Below are 20,672 nucleotides of genomic sequence, written 5' to 3' on the forward strand. Positions count from 1 at the left end.
TTTTTTTTTTTTTTTGGTCTTTTCTAGAGCTGCACCTGCTGCATATGGAGGTTCCCAGGCTAGCGGTCTAATCAGAGCTGTAGCCACTGGCCTACACCAGAGCCTCAGCAACTCGGGATCTGAGCTGCGTCTGTGACCTACATCATAGCTCATGGCAACGCCAGATCCTTAACCCACTGAGCGAGGTGAGGGATCGAGCCCACAGCCTCTTGGTTCCTAGTTGGATTCGTTAACCACTGAGTAATGCTGGAAGCTCCAACACTGGATTTTTAACCCACTGAGTGAGGCCAGGGATCAAACCTGCATCCTCATGGATACTAGTTGGGTTCATTACCACTGAGCCATGGCAGGAACTCCCCTTTATATATTTTAGATATTAACCCTTTTCAGATATATGATTTGCAAATGTTCTTTCCTATTTGGTAGGTTTCTTTTTCATTTTGTTGATAAGTTCCTTTGTTGCTTTGCAGAAGCTTTGTAGTTCGATGTAGTCCCATTTGTTTATTTTTGCTTTTATTGCCTTTGCTTTTGGTGTCCAGTTCAAAAAAGCCTTAATTTAGGGTAGCTCTGCTAAGTTAGATATATGTTACTCTTTCTCTAGTTGCTATTCCCATTACTTGCACAATGCTTTTTATAATGTAATATCAACATAAGGAGGCAACACTACTCTACTTGATTATACTGTAACTTGCCCTTGGCATAGCCAACTCCTATAGTTTCAGTGTTCTGAATACTCTTCTCCAAATTCTCTGTTAAATAATTTTATTTCTACAAATTAACTAACTTGTTTTACTACTCCAGAATAATTTTGATCATTGTTTCACAAAATAAGTTACAAAAAATCTAACATATTTGTGAAATTTTATGTTCAAAAGAATGGGCTAGAAACACAAATGTTAAACATTTTGTGTATTTTATGATTTTACTGAAATATATATTAAAATATTTATTTACATACTAAGGCAACCAGTGAAGAAGGCAATCAGATGGATTTTATAATGCCAGTATATAGTTAACTCATAATTTCGTTCAAATATTTGTTTCGATTTCCTATTGTAATTATCCTCTATGGTTTAGTACATTAGGGACTGAGTCTTTAAATTAGGATATATATGTGGATGTACTTTATATTCACCTATTACATCTATCTTATGTGACTGTGATTTATAGTAAAAAAGAGATTAAATTATGGAGTTCCCTTGTGGCACAGTGGATTAAGGATCTTGCTGTGTTTGTGTCACTGCTGTGGAATAGGTTTTATCCCTGGCCTGGGAACTTTTGCATGCCATGTATGTGGCCCCCCAAAAAAGGTTAAATTATGAAATACTGAGGTGAGAGAGAATGTTCTACATCCCATTTAATTGAGAACAAAAGGTCTGATCCGAAATAGTACATCTTTGTTAGCTCAATTATAATATTAAATATGTAAACATATTACATTGAATAGATGAAAGTACCATCCATAGCCACATACATACTGTTTTAATTCTCCATGCTGCTCTTGTCTCTATACATGCCTGATAATGAATGGCTTGCATTCAGGTTGAAGTTAGAAAGGCTCTCTAGACTTTAGTCCAGAGGTACAAAACTGGCCAAAATTTTGTCCTGACATATTTGGTCTATACAATGTTTTAAAATGTTTGGATTAAATTAAAAAAATAGGTGATTTAAATTTACAGAACATTGTAAATCAATTATACTTTAATAATTTTTTAAATACATGATTTTATACACATAATCAGATTTCATGTTTCTCTTGAAAAGTAAGAACTGGCAGCATGTTACGGTGTTGACTTGAGCTGAGCAGTACGGGCGGTTTATCTTAGGCAGGACATAAACGCTCTACTTTGAAGAAGTCCCTACCTGGACCCCTTCACTTACATGCATATCTTTTTGTAAGAATGCGAGTTTCCAATATTTGATTTAATCTTAATATAACATTACAGTAAGGACACTGGAGTCACATCAGTTAAATGATTCCTGTACACTGAAATAATGGTCAAGAGATAATTAGTGGCAGAGTCTGAATTATAATTCATATCATTCACTATTAATCCACTAATACTGTGAATAAGAAGACTTGGCATTTTGTCCTCGCGCCAGCCACCCTTTCTAGATCTTAATTTCACCAACATTTGGCTTTCCTAGTCATAAATTGAAATTAATAATACTGATATAATGTGATTTTGTTGCAAAGATTGTTGTCATTGTCAGATTCATATCTGCAAAGAAATTCAGAACATTTCTAATGACACCCTTCTTATTGCAGCTAGTACATCTTTATTTCTTGTCCTTCATATAAAGTGGTAACATGTTTTAATGAACTTCTCTGGCTTTAACATGGCTATTGTGATTTTTTTTGTGGAGCAGCGTTGATATTCATTATCTTGATGTAGTTTTTATAGTAAAAGCATTTTTGCAAATGACCTTTTTTTAGTTTCAGATGATAGCCATTTTTCTATAAAAGTAATCCATGTGTCAGTCACTGTTTACTTATATAAATACTTTTGGAAGTGTTGAGTATTTGTTATGAATTATTGAGATAAAATTGTATGTACTTTTAATATCAACTGATTTTGTATTTTTCTAATAAAATTATTTTAGAAATAATCAATAACAATAAAAATGAGAATGTTAAGATCTGAGTGTTTATTAGCATAATAAGATTTAACTCAGAGAACTTAAGAATAATGAAATAATACCACTGACTAGTGCCTGATACTGAAGGTTTATTAGCTTAAATGTTTCTCTGCTTTAAAACTTGAGTTTTATTATGTTACATTTAAAGAGTGTTTACTTTAGTTTTATTTTTTCAGAGCACCTTCAAGTTTAAATCTGAGAGTGATATTCATTTGGCAGAACATCATAAACAGGTTCTGTATGATGGGAAACTTGCAAGTAGTATCGCATTTACATATAATGCTAAGGCCACTGATGCTCAGCTATGCCTGGAATCATCACCAAAGGAAAATGCATCAATCTTTGTGCATTCTCCACATGCTCTAATGCTCCAGGTGGGTGAATAGTAGCTTTGTCTTAGTGTTCTCATAAGCACTGTGCCTTTATTTTACATATTAAACATTGCTCATCTAAAAATCTGCGGTTTCTGTCTTTCTTTTTTGTATTTCTGATATTTTGATGCCGTTTTTCCTTTGCTTTTTTTTTTTTGGTAGTATATTTTACCTTGGTCTTGTTTCCTTAGGAGGAGATCTGTCTTTTCTGTTGTACTATATGTTCTTAATTTTTGAAAATAAAATCAGTGAATTAGCTGAATAGTTGTAGATACAAAAAAATACTTTGCTTTAAGAATGTAAAATTCCCTAACCTAAAAATTACCTGAGTGCCTTTAAATCCATTAATAATATCTTTTATTCTAAAGTATATTTTGAGTTATAGCTTTGTATTTTAAATATAAACATTTATTAAATTGAGTTCAAATTTAAAAATGGTTATCAAAGATATTTCAAATTTTTATTGTATATGTGTATAAAAATTACATAATTGAGGGCCTTCGAATTGAGGGCCTTTGTCTATTTTAATTTTCTTACAAAGTTATTTGGCGTAAGGAAATAGTGATAACATTATGCTTCAGAAAGTTTAATAACTATTTTTGTTTTGGCACATAGGATGTGAAAGCTATAGTAACACATTCAATTCATAGTGCAATTCATTCAATTGGAGGGATTCAAGTGCTTTTCCCACTTTTTGCACAACTAGACAATCGGCAGCTCAATGACAGTCAGGTGGAAACAACTGTCTGGTAAGTTTTCTTTAAATAGGTAATTTATGATTTTTTTAGATGTTTAGATTATGCATGGTGCACTTGGTGCTGTGTAAATGTATTGTAATACTGGTTTTTATCCTTGAAGTGCTAATGAAAGTTTCTTTAGGGGTAAGGTAGATACATATTTACACAGTATAAAGAAGCCTAACACTTAGATTTTTATAACCACCAGGGAGTAACTTCCCTGATACTAAATAAAAGATCCTTACCTGGTGTAGCATAGTGACTATAATGTGTAATTGAGGAAAAGTGTTATCCTGACCTTACCCTTTGTAAATGTTCAGGGTTCAGATTGTCCATGAATCCTGTCAGGTTAAACATAATTACTAGGGCAAAGTTTACTCTCAAGAATAGTATTTAATAAAGTTGCATAATTTATGTCTTAAATACTGGTATTATTCTATAATACTGTTATCATAAGACTAGCACAATATTAATTGAAAGTAACTTTTTAAATATATGGTTCATCTTTGAAAACCTAAATCTAACCAGTGGAATATTCCTATTTATATAAATTCAGCATCTTCTAATTAGGCTGATTTCATATGCAGTTTTTATAGTGCTTTTTTTTAAAATTAAAAAACACATCATACATCAAAATCTGATTTAATCTTATATCAGAATCATATATGTCATACATTATATAAAATTTACAGCTATTTTGACTGTGTACATTGCTATGTTTGGAGAACTTAAAGGGAATGTTATTTAGGTAGACATAGTTTTTACTCCAAAAGCAATATAGGAATGCTTCATTAGTATGTACACATTTACCTGAGAGTCTTCGTAGTTTATCCAGTTTTGAAATTGTGGAAAAATTAGTGAGTGAAACTAAGATGGGAAAAATTTAAAGTTCATTGAAATGTTCAATGAATATGATTTTCCCATTAATTATGTAAATTGGGTGCTAACAAAATTCCGTTTTAGTATTGCTGATAGTTTTGTCCCTCTCTTGGGACCATCTTCATGTAAAGTATAAATGTGGCCTGTACATTCTCAAGAGTCAGCTCCCTTCCATGAGTCATGCTTTCTTTTATATCAACATGGTGTAAAGGTGGGAGTTTTGAAGTAAAAAGGAATCTTGAAGTCACATCCTGCTGATATTACTTTTAATGAGATTTTACATGTCTTTATTGGGAGGCAGATCAGTTTAGTGGAAAAATGAGACTTTAAATTCCAGTCCTGAGTTTAAATTAAAAATGCTTTGCTCTTCATCATCTAAGTGAAGCAGTACACATTATGATCAGTAATTTAAAACTTAGGAAGTCCTATGAAGAGAAGTTAGAGATGAAGTAGCAATTAGAAAACTCAATCTGTAATTTAAATTTTTTTGTGAATTAATATTATGTCCATAATTATTTTAACCTGAAATGTAATATTTTACTTTGTATAGAAAAATTAGAAAGATTATGCAGTTTGAAATGTTATAGCTAAAATGATCGTAATAATTTTTATCATCATAAGTAGTTATTATAAACCCTCAGTGCTAAAACCATGTTTAACAGGTTATCTGGTCCATTCATCCAAGGTACATGGTTATTTTTCATTGCCTGTCTTCAAACTCATTTTAGTGTTTGTATTATATTTTGGTATTTAAATTGTATTTATTTCATCATGGAAAAGGGGCTGTGAGGGGTCAGCATTCTGATTTTCATTTTGATGTTTGTTTTTAGTTCTTTAAATCATTCATCTTAATTTTTCCATGTTAACAACTTTAACTTTTTCAGTGGTATATATATGTATATATATATTAATTTATAGTCAGTAGAAAACATATAATAAGAAATACATGGCTCTTCTTTTTAATAACAATACATACCCAATTCTAAGCTACCCTGCGTTCACTTGTGCTACTTTGAATTCTTACCTAAAACTTTTTTCATTAATTATTTCAAAGCCTTTGGTGTCTGAGCTCTTTAGTGGACAATTCTGTGTATCAGCAATGCAGTCTTTTGTTATGTTTGGAGTTTTGCACCGTAGTAGACAAGTGTGTACGTCAGTAATACTGTCTCTAGGTTTTTAAAATGTTAAAGGCAGGTTGTTAAATGGGACATCACCCTCTACTTGAAGGACATAGATTCTTAGCTTTAGGGCAAGTGTTGATATAACTTCTTATTTTCTGGCCATGTCATAAATTTATATTTATGAGTAAGATCTTAAAATATGATATGTTGTCTAATTTTTGTCAGTTTTAAACTGTGCTAAATGAATGAGAATCTATTTAAACTTTATAAAATCTTCCAGATAAAATTTTATATACTCATTTTTGGAAAAATCTATTTGTATGATAAATACATACCCCAAATTGCAATATTATCTAATTCTTGATTATTTTTTGGAGAAATTGAGGTAAGATCTAAAATAAGTTAATTCTTTGCCTTCTGTGTTTCAAGCTTAAGTATCTTGGTTCCTCTGTATTCCTATGTACTATCCTTCACTCAGAAGTCCCTGCTTATGAAATTTTGTTTCTATAAGCCTCACCTCTGTTGGCATTACTTTATTATTGTTATAATCATTAATAAGTATATATAGGGGCTTTATATTAAATTAATTTATTGAAGGAATAATCTGATTTTTAGAGCCTTTGGAATAGGCTTTATCTGTGCAAGAAAACCTTTGTGGCTTTGTTTTATCATGAAAACTACATTTTATAATTGTTGTATGTATAGACTTTCGAGTTAGAGAGACTTGGATTCAAAGCCCTAGTTTACTGTTCATTATTAATGCAACTTTGAGTGTATTACTAATGTTTTTTGTGCTTCAGTTTCTACCATTGTAAAATTATAATAATGATAATTGCTCATTGGATTATTTAAGTGCAATAAAATATGTAGATTGACGTAGTTGGCACTCAGTACATGATGGTTTTGTTATGATGGTGACAAATTGATTTGGTTATTTACAAGATTATCTTAAATACTGCAGTTATATATTTAAAATTTATATTATCAGTCTTAGAGATTGGTTATTATACTAGGGGCCGTATTACTTTATATTGGAACTTTTCTACCAATGATTTTATTTACAATAGAGAATTACTTATTTAAGTGATGAAGTAGAACTTAAATTTTTAATTTCAGTTTTGATGAAAACTGTAACTATGTATCCATTTTCTAGATATAGTGGTTTAAAATTAAGGAATATGTTAACCCAGGTTTTGAAGCAGTACCAAGTTAAAGAGAGCCTGCAGTGTTTTAGGATGATTTTCCTTTAGCTGGATTTTGGATTTTGTAGCAACCCCTCTAGTATTTAAATCTCTAGGAATAATATGGTTTTATTTTGCTTTTTCTTTTAACCCGTAGTTTAGCCCTTTATAGTGAAACAGGCAAGAAGATGAACCAGAAAAGGAATAGATAAGTGTTACTGAACCATTGGGTTAAATAGTTTATGGCAACATATAGAGTATTTTTAATGCAATTTGTTTTTAAGTAAGTAAATTAGGCTAATATGTAGTTGTTAATGATGATTTCGATCTGCTCACAGGGATTCTCAAGTGCTGTGATCGCCGTGAGTAATTCTGCTGGCTGATCAAAGCTTTTGGGAGTTGTGTCACTCCTCGGGGATGAATACTGTTTTGTATTGAACTGGTTGATCCCACTATTCTGTCCAGTTGCCGGAGAGCAATAACTAAACAAATTGCCTTTCACCAAACATTTAATAAATATTTAATGACAAATGAACAGATATTTAATAAATGATTTCAAGAAGTGTAACTCCAATCTTGAAATAATGATACGATCTTTGTATCTTATGTCTAGGAATGGCTCAGTAGTTAGAAATTGTGTTTTCCTTTGATTCGGATGATTATATGTATGGACTATAAATGACATTTTTTCTTTGACTTGATCCCAGCTTTTGGGGGGTATATATTTGATGTAGAAATAAAAAATTTGCATTTTCTGCCGCAAGGTATATATAGGCTTTTGCATATCAGATGGTTAGAAATACACCAAGAAAGCAGTTCTCATTAAGAGACAGTGTATGCAATGAGCACGCGCTCTTTTGGTGTCAAACAGACTAAGGGTCAAACTGATATTCTTTTAAGTACTATCTGTTCTTAGGTGATGGGCTGTCTGAGGGTGTGTAGGAAGCAAAGCATTTACTGAATACTTACTTTGTTCCTATAGCTGTTCAAAATTGTATTATCTCATGTAATCTTGTTCAGCCGATGAGGAAGAGAAAAATTAAGTATTTTGCTCAAGGTCATAGAGATTTAAGTGGCAGAGTGGAGCCAGAATTGTAATACTGAAACCCCAGCTCCAGAGCTCTCACCCTGAACTACCATGAATAGCTCTGAGATCACCTTTGCAAGCTTAAAATGATTTTAATAATGCCGACTTTATCCGATTGTGATAAGAATTAAAATAAGAGTATACGTGAAGTATCTATCATAGCATCTGGTACATACTAGGCATTCAGTGAGTTTCCTTTATTTCTTCAGTAAATTTTACATAGTCTGTTGGTGTAATGGAGCTTTAAATTTACTTTTAATTCTGCTTTAACTCAGATAAATTTTATAAACTAAAAGTCAGCTTCAAGTAATAATTTAAGTGAATTCTTGTTATTATATAAATATTTTTCTCAGGAAAGTATTATTTTTGTTTTAAAATATGATGCAAGTTGTTTGACAGACTTCTTGATGGAATATAAGCCATAAAAGTTTTAGGAAATCCCATAAAGCATTTATGTCTGTGACCCTATAATTAAAAATCTTCTTGTAATGTGAATATTTATGACTCTTTAATTTGTTTAGTGGACTTAAATCCAGATTTGTTTCTTAAAATTATCTTGCCAGGCAAAGTTATTCCAGTAATTATCTTGAATTTTATAGCTCCCTTAATAATTAAAATTTTCATTATAAAGTCTTGATTAGCACTGTCCTCATATGCAAACCAATAAAATTACCTGGAAATTTCAGCATTGTCTATCAACCCAAATTTCCTCTTATACTTCAAAGTGACATAAAAATCCTTCTTCTGACCATGTTTCCTGATTTTTAGTCAGGGAAGAGTGCCTATTATACACATTATATATATTTTATATATATGCACATTATATACATGTGTATATATATTAAGTGCATAATATATGCACATTATATATATGCACATTATATACATGTATTATATTATATATACATAACTGACATAAAAAATGAAATATGATTGCTTTTGGTAGTGAAAGAAATGAAATAAATACATTTTGGAGTGAATGTCTCTCTTGTAGAGTTTGTTGTTTATATATTAGAATCATTATTCTGATTTCCAGAAGTATTTGAACATTTAAAAATGTACATCTATAGAATCATATTTTCTTTATTTTATTGATATTTTTCAGAAAAATGCACATCCCTCACTTCTTTATATGCATATTTGCTACTTTGCTGTCTTTTTTAGTTTACAAAATTAGTAATGAAAATATTCTTTAAAGTGAAACAGACACAGAAAATGATTTGGTGTGTACTTCCTGCAACTACTATTAAAGGAGAAAAACTAATAGTAATTTGTTTAGTGAGATTTAACTAGAGTAAAATGGAATTCATAGTGAATTAACTATGCAAATAATCTAAATTAAAATTAAAATTTAATATTTTGCCTGAAACATAGGGAAATTATCGTGTGATATTCAAACAGCCTTCTCTTCTTTGTCGAGCAAGTCCTCTTTACTTCATGCATCCTTTACAGATGATGTTTATGGTACATCTGAGTTTGTCAGCTTTCAACAAGAAAGGACATTTTGTTTCTTTTTAGACTTACAACTTGAGATCCATTGACTTTTCAAATAAAGCTTCTTCCTTTAGTCCATTTTAATGTTTTTTCATAATAACTGCTTTTCTACAGTGATTCCTCCATAAAAACTTTCCTTTAAATTTAATGAAATCTCTTTTTAATGCTGTATTACTTTTTCTGTTTCAGTTTTCTTTTTTTTTGTCTTTTCTAGGGCCATACCCGCGGCATATGGAGGTTCCCAGGCTAGGGGTCGAATCGGAGCTGGTAGCCGCTGGCCTAGGCCACAGCCACAGCAACGCAGGATCTGAGCCTTGTCTGCAACCTACACCACAGCTCACGGCAACACTGGATCCTCAGCCCACTGAGCCAGGCCAGGGATTGAATCCACAACCTCATGATTCGTTGTTGAATTCGTTAACCACTGAGCCATGACGGGAACTCCCTGTTTCAGTTTTCAACACACAGTTTTGCTCTGTAAATTTTTCCTGCCAGAGAGTAAGGCTTCTGTTTTATCTTGACCTCAAACAAACAAACAAAGAAACAAAAAGACATCTGGTAAAAGAGTAACTGCAAATTATTAGTTGCAAGAATTTTGGCAACCAAGCTTCCATCTTTATGGAATTTGTTGCCTTAATTTTCCTCTAGTTTGCATATCCCCATCCTTTAACCTTCAATATTTTAATCATATTTTATAACTGAAGGTATTATTTTATTTATGAAATAGCATTTCTTTAAACTTTTCTATGCCTTTACACTTCATTCATTTTTATTTTAATGATATTCATATGATCTAAAACTCAAATATTATTGCCGTATGACTGAATATCCCCAGTTCATTCTCAGAAGCCCAGAGTATTTCTGGTGGCAGTTGGGTATAAGTTCCACAAGTTTTCATGCTTTCTTCCCTTTCTTTCTCCTGGATACTGATGACCATTATGTACAGCGGGTGGAATTAATAAGGCATCATCAGGAGATTCTAATTAATTTTTTTGTGAGATTCTAGTTAATTTCACATTGTAACTTTATAGCTTTTATTTTGTTTCTGGATTCATGGTCTTATTACCTAGGTGGACAACTCCCAGAGTTTTTTCTCTAGCTGCCTTCTGTTTAGGTTCACAAACCCAAACTATGCGAGAAGTATCTCTAACTCAACTTGCTCCAAATTAAAATTAGTAACTATCTTTTCTGTACATTTTCTATTGCTTTTGACATTATTTTTATTTTTAAATCTTTAAGTTAGTTTTTATTTTTCTTGAAGACTTTCTAAGTTTTAGGTTTACAGTAAAATGGAAAGAACCAGATTTTTCACATACTTTCTCTCCTTACAAATATAACCCTTTCCCCTATTATCAACATCAATTACCAGAATCATACATATATATACATATACATGTGTGTGTATATATATATATTTCTCTTACCAAGAATGAACCTAAACTGATAGGTCATCCTCAGCCAAAGTCTGTAGTTAATTATTAACTCTTGGTGTTGTACATTTTATAGACTTGGACAAAAGTATAATGACATATATTCATCATTTTAATATCATAAAAAACATATTCACTGCCCTGAAAATCCTTTGTGTTCTACCCTTTTATACTGCCCTCAGACAACTGCTGATCTTTTTATTGTCTCAATAATTTTGCCTTTCCTAGAATGTCATATAGTTGAAATTACACACTCTGCGGCCTTTAGATTGTCCTTTTTCGCTTAGTAATATGCAGTCAAAGTACCTCCATATCTTTTTATGGCCTGATGTAGCTCATTTCTTTTGGCACCAAATAATCCATTGTCTGAATGCACCACAGTTTGTTTATTCATTCATCTACCGAAGGGCATCTTGGCTACCCTTCTTTTTCTACTTTCCTAAGGTAAAATTTTAGAATTTTTTCTATATATACATTATAGAGGTCTGAGTGCTTAATTCCAATATTTGGAGGGGTGGTTTTCTCCTCACACCACCAAGGAATTTTCTATGACACTAGCTGGGTATCCTATCATTTAACCTCATTCTGACACAGCATCAGATTCCACAGGTTAAGGACTCAACCCTCATAAGACTGCCCCCGCCCCCTTCCGATGCTAGTTGCAAGCCCAGGCTATCACTTAGGCTTCTGAACAACTAACTACAAATTGTTTCTGGAAGTCCAGTAATAAGCTCCTCCTTGGATTTGCAAGCCCAGGTTGTTATATGTACTTCAGAGATTCCCACTATCCACTCCTCAGATTTGATTACTTTGCTAGAGTGGCTCACAGAATTTAGACAAACATTTTACTTACTGGATTACTAAGATATTATAAAAGGATATGATAAATGGTACAGATGGACGTCAGGTAGAAGAAATGCTTAAGGCAAGGTATGCAGAAGGGGTACAGAGTTTCCATGTCCTTCCACTACCCTTCCCGTGCCTTCCATTACCTTTCCAGTACCTCCATGTATTCATAGACCTGGAAACTCTCCCAGCCCTGTGCTTTATTAGAGGCATAATATTTTAGCTAAGTGAATTTTATTATACTTAAGGTTGTACAGCCATCATCACAACCCAATTTTACATTTCCGACCCAAACCCCCAGCCCTTCCTCCCCCAACCTGTCACTTTTGGTAATCATAAGTTTTTCAAAGTCTGTGAGTCAGTTTCTGTTCTGCAAAGAAGTTCACTGTATCCTTTTTTTTTTAGATCCCACGTATAAGTGATAGCATATGATGTTTGTGTCTCACTATCTGATTAATTTCACTTAGGACAGTAATTTCTAGGTCCATCCATGTTGCTGCAAATGTCATTATTACATTCCTTTTTATGGCTGAGTAATATTCTTTTTCCACTCCTCTGTCGATGGATATTGAGATTGCTTCCATGTCTTGGCTGTTATACATAGTGCTGCAATGAGTAATGTCCATACTCTTTTCCATAGCTGTTGCGCCAATTAACATTCCCAGCAATAGTGTAAGAAGGTTCCCTTTTCTCTACACCCTCTCCAGTGTTTATTGTTTGTAAACTTTTTGATGATGGCCATTCTGCCTGGTGTAAGGTAGTTTTGATTTGCATTTCTCTAAGGATTAGTGATGTTGAACATCATGTCATGTGTTTCTTGGCTATTTGTTTGTCTTCTTTGGAGAGCTGTTTGTATAGATCTTGTGCCCATTTTTTGGTGGGGTTGTTTGTTTTTTGGTATTGAGCTGCAGGAGGTATTTCTATATTTTGGAGGTTAACCCCTTGTCAGTTGCTTCATTTGCAAATATTTTCTCCCATTCTGTGGGTTTTTCTTTTCATTTTGTTGAGGGTTTCCTTTGCTGTGCAAAAACTCCTAAGTTTAATTAGGTTTCATTTGTTTATTTTAGTTTTTATTGTCTGATGGTCTAGGAGGTGGATCTGAGAAGATACTGCTGTGGTTTATGTCATATAGTGTTTGTCTTATATTTTCCTCTAAGCGTTTTATAGTATCTGGTCTTATATTTAGGTCTTTAATCCATTTTAAGTTTATTTTTGTGTATGGTATTAGGGAGTGTTCAAATTTCATTCTTTTACAAGTAACTGTCCAGTTTTCCCAGCACCACTTATTGAAGGGACTGTCTTTTCTCCATCGTGTGTTCTTGCCTTCTTTGTCATAAATTAGTTGACCATAGGTGCATGGGTTTAGTTCTGGGCTTTTTATAGTGTTCCACTGATCTCTATTTCTGTTTTTATAGTAGAGGCATATTGATTAAATCATTGACTGTTGGTGATCAAACTGAATCTACAGCGCTTTTCCCCTCCCTGGAGGTGGGTGTACATGGGAGGGTCGGACTGAAAGTTCCAACCCTCTAATTGTACATTTGGTTGTGTTGGCAGCTAGTGCTCATATTCTAAGTGAGTTCCAAAGAATAAAATCCAGTTTTAAAAAATGAGCTAAAGACTTGAACAGACACTTCATTAACATGACAAAAGACATTTTATTGCTCTCATCTCTTATGAAATTTCAAGAGTTTTAGGAGCTCTGTACCAGAAATGGTGGCCAAGAACAAATATTTATTTATTTATTTATTATTTCTTAGGCCGCTCCCACGGGATATGGAGGTTCCCAGGCTAGGGGTCGAATTGGAGCTGTAGCCATTGGCCTATGCCAGAGCCACAGCAATGCGGGATCCGAGCCATGTCTGCAACCTACACCACAGCTCATGGCAACGCCATGAACACTTCTTTTTTTTTTTTTTTTTTTTGTCTTTTTGCTATTTCTTTGGGCCGCTCCTGCGGCATATGGAGGTTCCCAGGCTAGGGGTCCAATCGGAGCTGCAGCCACCGGCCTACGCCAGAGCCACAGCAACGTGGGATCCGAGCCGCGTCTGCAACCTACACCACAGCTCATGGCAACGCCGGATCATTAACCCACTGAGCAAGGGCAGGGACCGAACCCGCAACCTCATGGTTCCTAGTCGGATTCGTTAACCACTGCGCCACGACGGGAACTCCGCCATGAACACTTCTTGAAATCATTTATTAAATATCTGTTCATTTGTCATTAAATATTTATTAAATGTTTGGTGAAAGGCAATTTGTTTAGTATTGCTCTCCTGCAACTGGACAGAATAGTGGGATCAACCAGTTCAATACAAAACAGTATTCAGTAGTATCACAGCATTCACTTATATAAATTTTCCAGTAATCATTGCTTTCATTTTATTCCACAAATTTTGATACGTTGTGTTTTCATTTTAATTTCATTCAAAAATTTTTAATATCTCTTTAAGATTTCTTCTTTGACACATGTTATTTAGAAGTGCACTGTTTAATGTTCACATTATGGGATTTTCCAGTTATCTTTCTGTTATTTATTTTTAGTTAATTCCATTGTAATCTGAGAGTAGACATTGAGTAATTTCCATTATTTTAAATTTGTTAGATATATTTGATGGCCCAGAATGTGGTCCATTTTAGAGAATGTTCCATGTGCATTTGAGAGGAATGTTTATTCTGCTGTGATTAGATGAAGTAATATAAAAATATCAATTATCTCCAGCAGTTTGTTACTCTTGTTGAGTTCAGCTATGTCTTAATTGATTTTCTAACACCTGTACTTGTCCATTTCTAAGAGTGGGTATTGAAATCTCCCACTATGATAATGATTTCATCAACTTCTCCTTAAAATTGTAGAGGTTTTTGATTTGCATAGCTTGATGCTCTGTTGTTAGATGTACACCCTTCAGTATTGTTACGTCTTCTTGGAAAATTGATTCCTTTTTTTTTTTTTTTTTTTTTTTTGCTTTTTAGGGTCATATGCTGTGGCGTATGGCAATTCCCAAGCCAGGGTCGAATTGGACCTGCAGCTGCCAGCCTGCACCACAGCTCACAGCAATGCCAGATCCTTAACACATTGAGTGAGGCCAGTGATCCAACCTGCATCCTCATGGGTATTAGTTGGGTTCATTGTCCACTGAGCCACAGTGGGAACTCCCAGAAGGTTGATTCTTTTTTATCATCATCTAAAGCTGGGAAAAAGGCAAGGGTTAATATCCTGTGGAAACCACCATTGGGGCTGGTGTTCTTTCACTGAGTATAATAATCTTATGAATGTCACAAAACAAGAGTTTTCTAGCTTCCTACTTGCAAAATGTATTACACTCAGTGAAAGAACATCAGCCCCAGTGGGGGTATCCACAGGAAACCAACCCTTGCTTTTTTTCCACAAAGGCCTCAGGTATAACAGGGCTTATAGAGCTGCATAGCCATCAAATGCTGTGTGTGTTCTAGATGCTTGCTGTGAGCTTAAAATAGTGCATAGCCTGCTACGAAGATACCTGCATGACAGCAGTTTTACAAAAGACACAAACAAGGGACTTCTAACTCGCTGCTTGCAAAGTATATCACACTCAGTGAAAGAACACCAGCCCCAATAGTGATTTCCACAGGAAAGTAAGAGTAAAGGCCCTCTCTTCACTATAGTGGAAATGCTGGCTAGGCAGATAACTGCAAGATAGGAAGCTCACAAATGGCACACAACAAGAGGCTTCTAGCTCCCTACTTACAAGTGTATTACACTCAGTGAAAGCACACCAGCCTCAAAATGTGTTCTCCATGCTGTAAAAGGCTGATGTGGTATGAAAAGGTGCTCTATTCACTATAGTGGAAATGCAGCCCATAGTGGAAATGCAGCCTATAGCTAGCTAGGCCAATACCCGAAATATAGCAAGATCAGAAATGGCAAAAATCAGAGGTTTCTATCTACCTACTTGCAATTGTATTACACTTAGAATAAGAAACCTGGTGGTTTCCACAGGAAAGCAAACTTTGCCTTTTATTCACATGGGATATATAGAACCGCTCTGCTGCCAAATGCTGTATGTGCACTAGATGCTTGCAGTGGGCTTAAGTAGTTTGGAACACACTCAAAATGTGTTCTCCATGCTGGAAAAGGCTGATGTGGTGTGAAAAGGTGCTGTCTTCACTATAGTGGAATTGCAGCCCCTAGCTAGCTCGGCTGATACCCTCATGATAACAAGATTGCAAATGGCACAGACGAGAGAGGCTTCTAGCTTCCTACTTGCAAATTGTTTGCCTCTCACTGAAAGATCAGTAGCCAATGGTGGATTCCACAAGAAAGCAACCATTGCCTTTTTCCCAAATAGGCTTCTGGTATATTTAGGCTTATAGAGCCACTGAGTTGCCAAATTTGTGTAACCTAGAGGCTTTTAGTGAACTTAACCAGCTAGGAACACAGTCAAACCGTGTTCGCCATTCTGGAAAAGGCTGATTTTGTATGAAAGGCACTCTCTTCACTGTTCCTTCTTTAGTCTTCTTCCTATATGTAGATCTGTGTTTCTGATCTATATTATTTTCCTTCTCTTAAAGGATTTCTTTTAGCATTTTTGATAGGTTTTTATTTGATGTTTGCTTGTTTTTTTGTAAGGCATGTCTATTTGAAACACATTTACTCAAATTTTGTTTGAGAAAGTCTTTATTTCTCCTTCACTTTTGAAGAATAATTTTGCAGGGTACAGAATGTGAGGTTGATTTTTTTTTTCCTCTCAATGTTTAAATGTTTCACTCCATTCTATTCTTGCTTGCATGGTTTCTGAGGAGAAGTTGGATATAATTCTTACCTTTTTCCTGCTATAGGTAAGATTGTTTTCTTCCTTCTGGCTTCCTTCGGGAATTTTCTTTGTTCTCTTTTTAATCTTTGTTCTCTCTGGTTTTGGGTTTTTGGGGAGTCTGTTGATATCTTCTCTAGGTGAAGTGATTTTTCCTCAGCCTTGTCCAGTTTATTACTAATAAGCCCATCAAAGGCATTCTTCATTTCTGTGACAATGTTTATTGCTAGCCTTTCTTTTCCTTTCTTTATAAAGATTTCCATCTCTTTGCTTATGTTGTCCATTTATTTTCTCATGCTGTCTATTTTATTCATTAGAACCCTTAGCATATTAATCATAGTTTTAAATTTCTTGTCTGTTACTTACAACATTCCAACCATGTCTGGATTTTATTCTTTCATTGTCTTTTCAAAGATAATTTTTGCATTTTGGGGTGCCTTGTAATTTTTTCTTGATAGTCAGACATGATGCACCTGGTTAAAGGAAGTGCTGTAAGTTGTCCCTTAGTAATGTGGTGATGAAGCATCCGGGAGAGGAGGCATCCTGTAGTCCTGTGATTACATCTTAGTCTTTTGGTGATCCTGTGCCTCTGGACTGTGGGCTTCATGAGTGTTTTTTGGTTCTATTCAACCCACTTTTGTAGGAAAAGATGACTAGAGCTAGCAGCAGTTGGACTTTGCCTTCCTAGGTGAGTTAGGCTTTCATAATATCTCAGCAGGCTATGCTTGGTTAACTCATTTCTCCTGAGGGCAGGCCCTATTAAGAATAGAGTGCTCTGGTGTATTTAAAAATGGTTCCTTTCCCTTCACTTTCTGGAAGCCTGAGAGAATTTTCTTCTGATATGTACTACAGGAACCTTGTTGAGTTTCCAGGGATAAATCTTGTAATAAATGTGGGGGCCTCTCTGAGACTGTGGGAGCTGTATAAACACTGAGCTTTCAGCAATTCATCAATTATAGGTCAAGTTTTTCTACCTATGCACTGGTTTGCATGGAACTCACCACTTGGGCGTCTCTGCTCTGATAACTAATGACTCCCTGTAGTTTCTTATCCATCTCTCCAATCTTGAGGGTATTGGTTTTCCCTTGTTCTCCCTTCTCTTAGAAGAATTATCAGTTTTTCAGTCTGTTCAGGTTTTTATTTGGTAGAATGAACTGGTGGCTCCTTAAGTTCAGAACCAGGAATCTTTTCATTGCTTTGTTTTATCTTTCTTATTTTTGGTTTGCCCTGGATGTGGGTAGAATTGTTGAAGCGCACAGCAGAGTGAATAAACTGAAGGCCTAACCTTTTGACAGCAAAACTCATAAAGAGGACCCCAGAACTGAAAGTTATCAGAGAAATCACAGAAAGGAAAGAACTTGGGAAGGTAACTGTAGAATTATGTATGAATTCATCCCTGAGCTATATGTGCATGGATCTGATCCAAATCAGAGGTCCTGGCCAATGTAATAAGGCAAGATAAAGAAACTAAAGTCATACAGATTGGAAAGGAAAAAATAGAACTGTCCCTTTCCATACATTACATGGTTGTCTATTTAAAACATTTTTAAGAAATTAGCACACAGAACTCTAGCACAAGTTTAGAAATTTTGCAAGATACAAGATTCTCACACAAAAATTATGTTTCTGTATTAGCAATGTATAGTAAGAAACCAAATTAAAAATACCTTTAAAATACTTTCAAAAATTTATATATTTTCGAGACCTGTACTGGATCTGTATCCTGAAATGTATAAATTACTGATGCATAGAACTGTTTTTCTACCCTTACATTGCTTTTTCACTTTTGTCAAAAATCAATTGTCGATATTTGTATGTGGCTATTTCTGGACTCTTTTCCACTGATAACATGTGTCTGTCACTTGGCTAATACCATGCCATCTTCTTTATTGTAGCTTTATATTGTCTTAAAGTCAGGTAAGTATAATTCCTCCAACTCCATTTTTTTCAGAATCATTTTAGCTATCCAGGTTACTTTGTCTTTCCAAATAAAGTTCATAGACTTTGTCCATATCAACAAATTCAGCCACAATTTTCTCTGCTATTGTGTGAAATCTATAGATCAATTTAATGACATTTTTACTATGTTGAGTCTTCTTATACGTGAACACATCATATCATAATTTTATTTAGGACATTGATTTCATCAGCAATTTTTATGCTAAAAATAAACCTCAACCTCTCATACCTTATTAAAAATTAAGTCAAATAGCAACTGTAAATGTAAAATATAAAGCTATAGAACTTTCAGAAGAAAACATAGGAGAGAATCTTTGTGATCTAGGCTAGGCAAAGCCATTTTAGACATGACGCTAGAAGTCTTCTGCTTAAAAGAAAAATTTGATAAATTTGACATTGGCTTCATCAAAGTTAAAACCTTTTCTTCTGCAAAGACATAAAAAGACATGATACAGATTTATGGTACATGTAGAAAATAACTGATTTGACAAATGATTTATATCAAGAGTATATTTAAAACTCTCAAGTATTGGTAGTAAGAAAGCATAAAATCCAGTTTTTAAAAATGGTCAAAAGCCTTGAGCAGACATTTTTCAAAAGTGGGTATAAGGATGTCAGAATATCACGTGAAAAGACGTTCATCATTAAGCAATATACTTTAAACATTATGAGATGCAAGTACACACTTATTAGAATGGCCAAATTAAAAATACTCACGGTGTAAAGTACTGGCAAGGATGAGGAGCAACTAGAACATGTTACTGGTAGGATTGCCAGGTGGTACAGTTCTGGCAGTTTGTCATAAAATTAGGCATACACTTATATAATTCAGCCTTTTTCCTTTTGGGTTTGGGTTTGTGAGATATGAATTACAAATGTTCATACGTTTATGTGAATGTTTGTAGTAATCCTATTCACAGTTGCTGTAAACTAGATACAACTCAAATGTGTCCAAACTCTAGTAGTCTATTCACATAATGGAGTACTATTCAGAAATTAAAAGAAAAACTCTTGACATATGCAGCTACTTGGAGAATTTCAGAGACAGCTTTTTGAGGTCAAGGAGGACTTATTAAGAAAATTAACTACTATATGATTCTATCTCTATGACATACTCAAAAAGTCAAAAATACATCCATATGAGAGAGAGGTATTTACCCAAGTTTGTTTTGGCTGTTGGGAGAGTGTGACTGTAAAAGTATAAAGAGATGTACTGTATATAAAACAGATAATCAACAAGGACCTACTGTAATAGCAAAAGGAGCTCTACTCAGTATTCTGTAGTAACTTAAATGGGAACGTATCTAAGAAAGAACAGATGTATGTATGTGTATAACCGAATCAGTTTTCTGTATACCTGAAACTAACATAGCATTGTAAATCTACTATACTTCAATCAAAAACTAAAAATTAAAATGAATGTAAATAAAATTGAAAATTAAAAAAGTGTGAATGGATAGGATAAATGAGTGTGTGTGTGTGTGTGTGTGTGTGTGTGTGTGTGTGTGGTGGACCTCATCTGTATCTTGACTATAGTGGGTTTATACAAATCTAAATATCTAACATTTCCAGAATTATACACACACAAACACAAATGAAATAAAGAAGTTGGTTTTATTGCATGATCATTTTTAAATGAAATTCATTATGAAAAGGATAGCAATTTCCTTGGCATAGGTAAAGCCTAAGTATCAAGTAAATATTTCATTTTTCTATGGTGTAGCTACCTATTTTAATACTTATTTATTTGGCACCTTCGTCACTTATAGGTTATACTTTTAATCTTGCTTCTATGAAATAGTCTGGGGCTTGACTGAAAGTAGAGCCAGCACCCGGGGACTGGCTGGCCTCTCTGCTATGCATGTTTTGTTCTTGAGTATACATATATAGTTAAGATAACCTATTTGTCATTATAACCTGTTTGTTCTTTGAAACTTTGAACTTCTTAGGCCTCAAGCAGTTATATCATTAAATTTGTAAAGTACTCATTTATCAGTAGATTTTACATGGTTACTATAGTGGTGCTGCCACTTCCAGAAAGCTTTTTAAAGGGCCTAGGACATTTAGAGCATTGTAAGCGAGTGTTTGTTGGTTGGGGTTAACTTTTAAACTAGTAGGCTTTGAGAATTACTTCTTT

General features: G+C 34.1%; 1 protein-coding gene across 21 annotated transcripts in view; it reads left to right on the forward strand.

The window, feature by feature from the left end:
• The window catches only part of NBEA (neurobeachin), a 644,629-nt gene that overhangs the window by 120,413 nt on the left and 503,544 nt on the right, over window positions 1-20,672 (forward strand). For all 21 annotated transcript variants that reach the window (XR_014819172.1, XR_014819171.1, XM_021065197.2 and 18 more), the window contains exons 9-10: window positions 2,817-3,014; window positions 3,627-3,760. Coding sequence is in view for 19 of the 21 variants with exons in the window: in XM_021065197.2 (XP_020920856.2) it covers window positions 2,817-3,014; window positions 3,627-3,760 (332 nt within the window). In the remaining 2 variants the exon portion in view is untranslated. The remainder of the gene's footprint in view (window positions 1-2,816; window positions 3,015-3,626; window positions 3,761-20,672) is intronic.

This window comes from Sus scrofa, chromosome 11 (genome assembly GCF_054392235.1).
Source record: "Sus scrofa isolate SSC_HxYL_T2T_F1_AM1 chromosome 11, Sscrofa_HxYL_maternal_Yorkshire_Landrace_v2.0, whole genome shotgun sequence".
Classification (NCBI taxonomy): Eukaryota; Metazoa; Chordata; class Mammalia; order Artiodactyla; family Suidae; genus Sus; species Sus scrofa.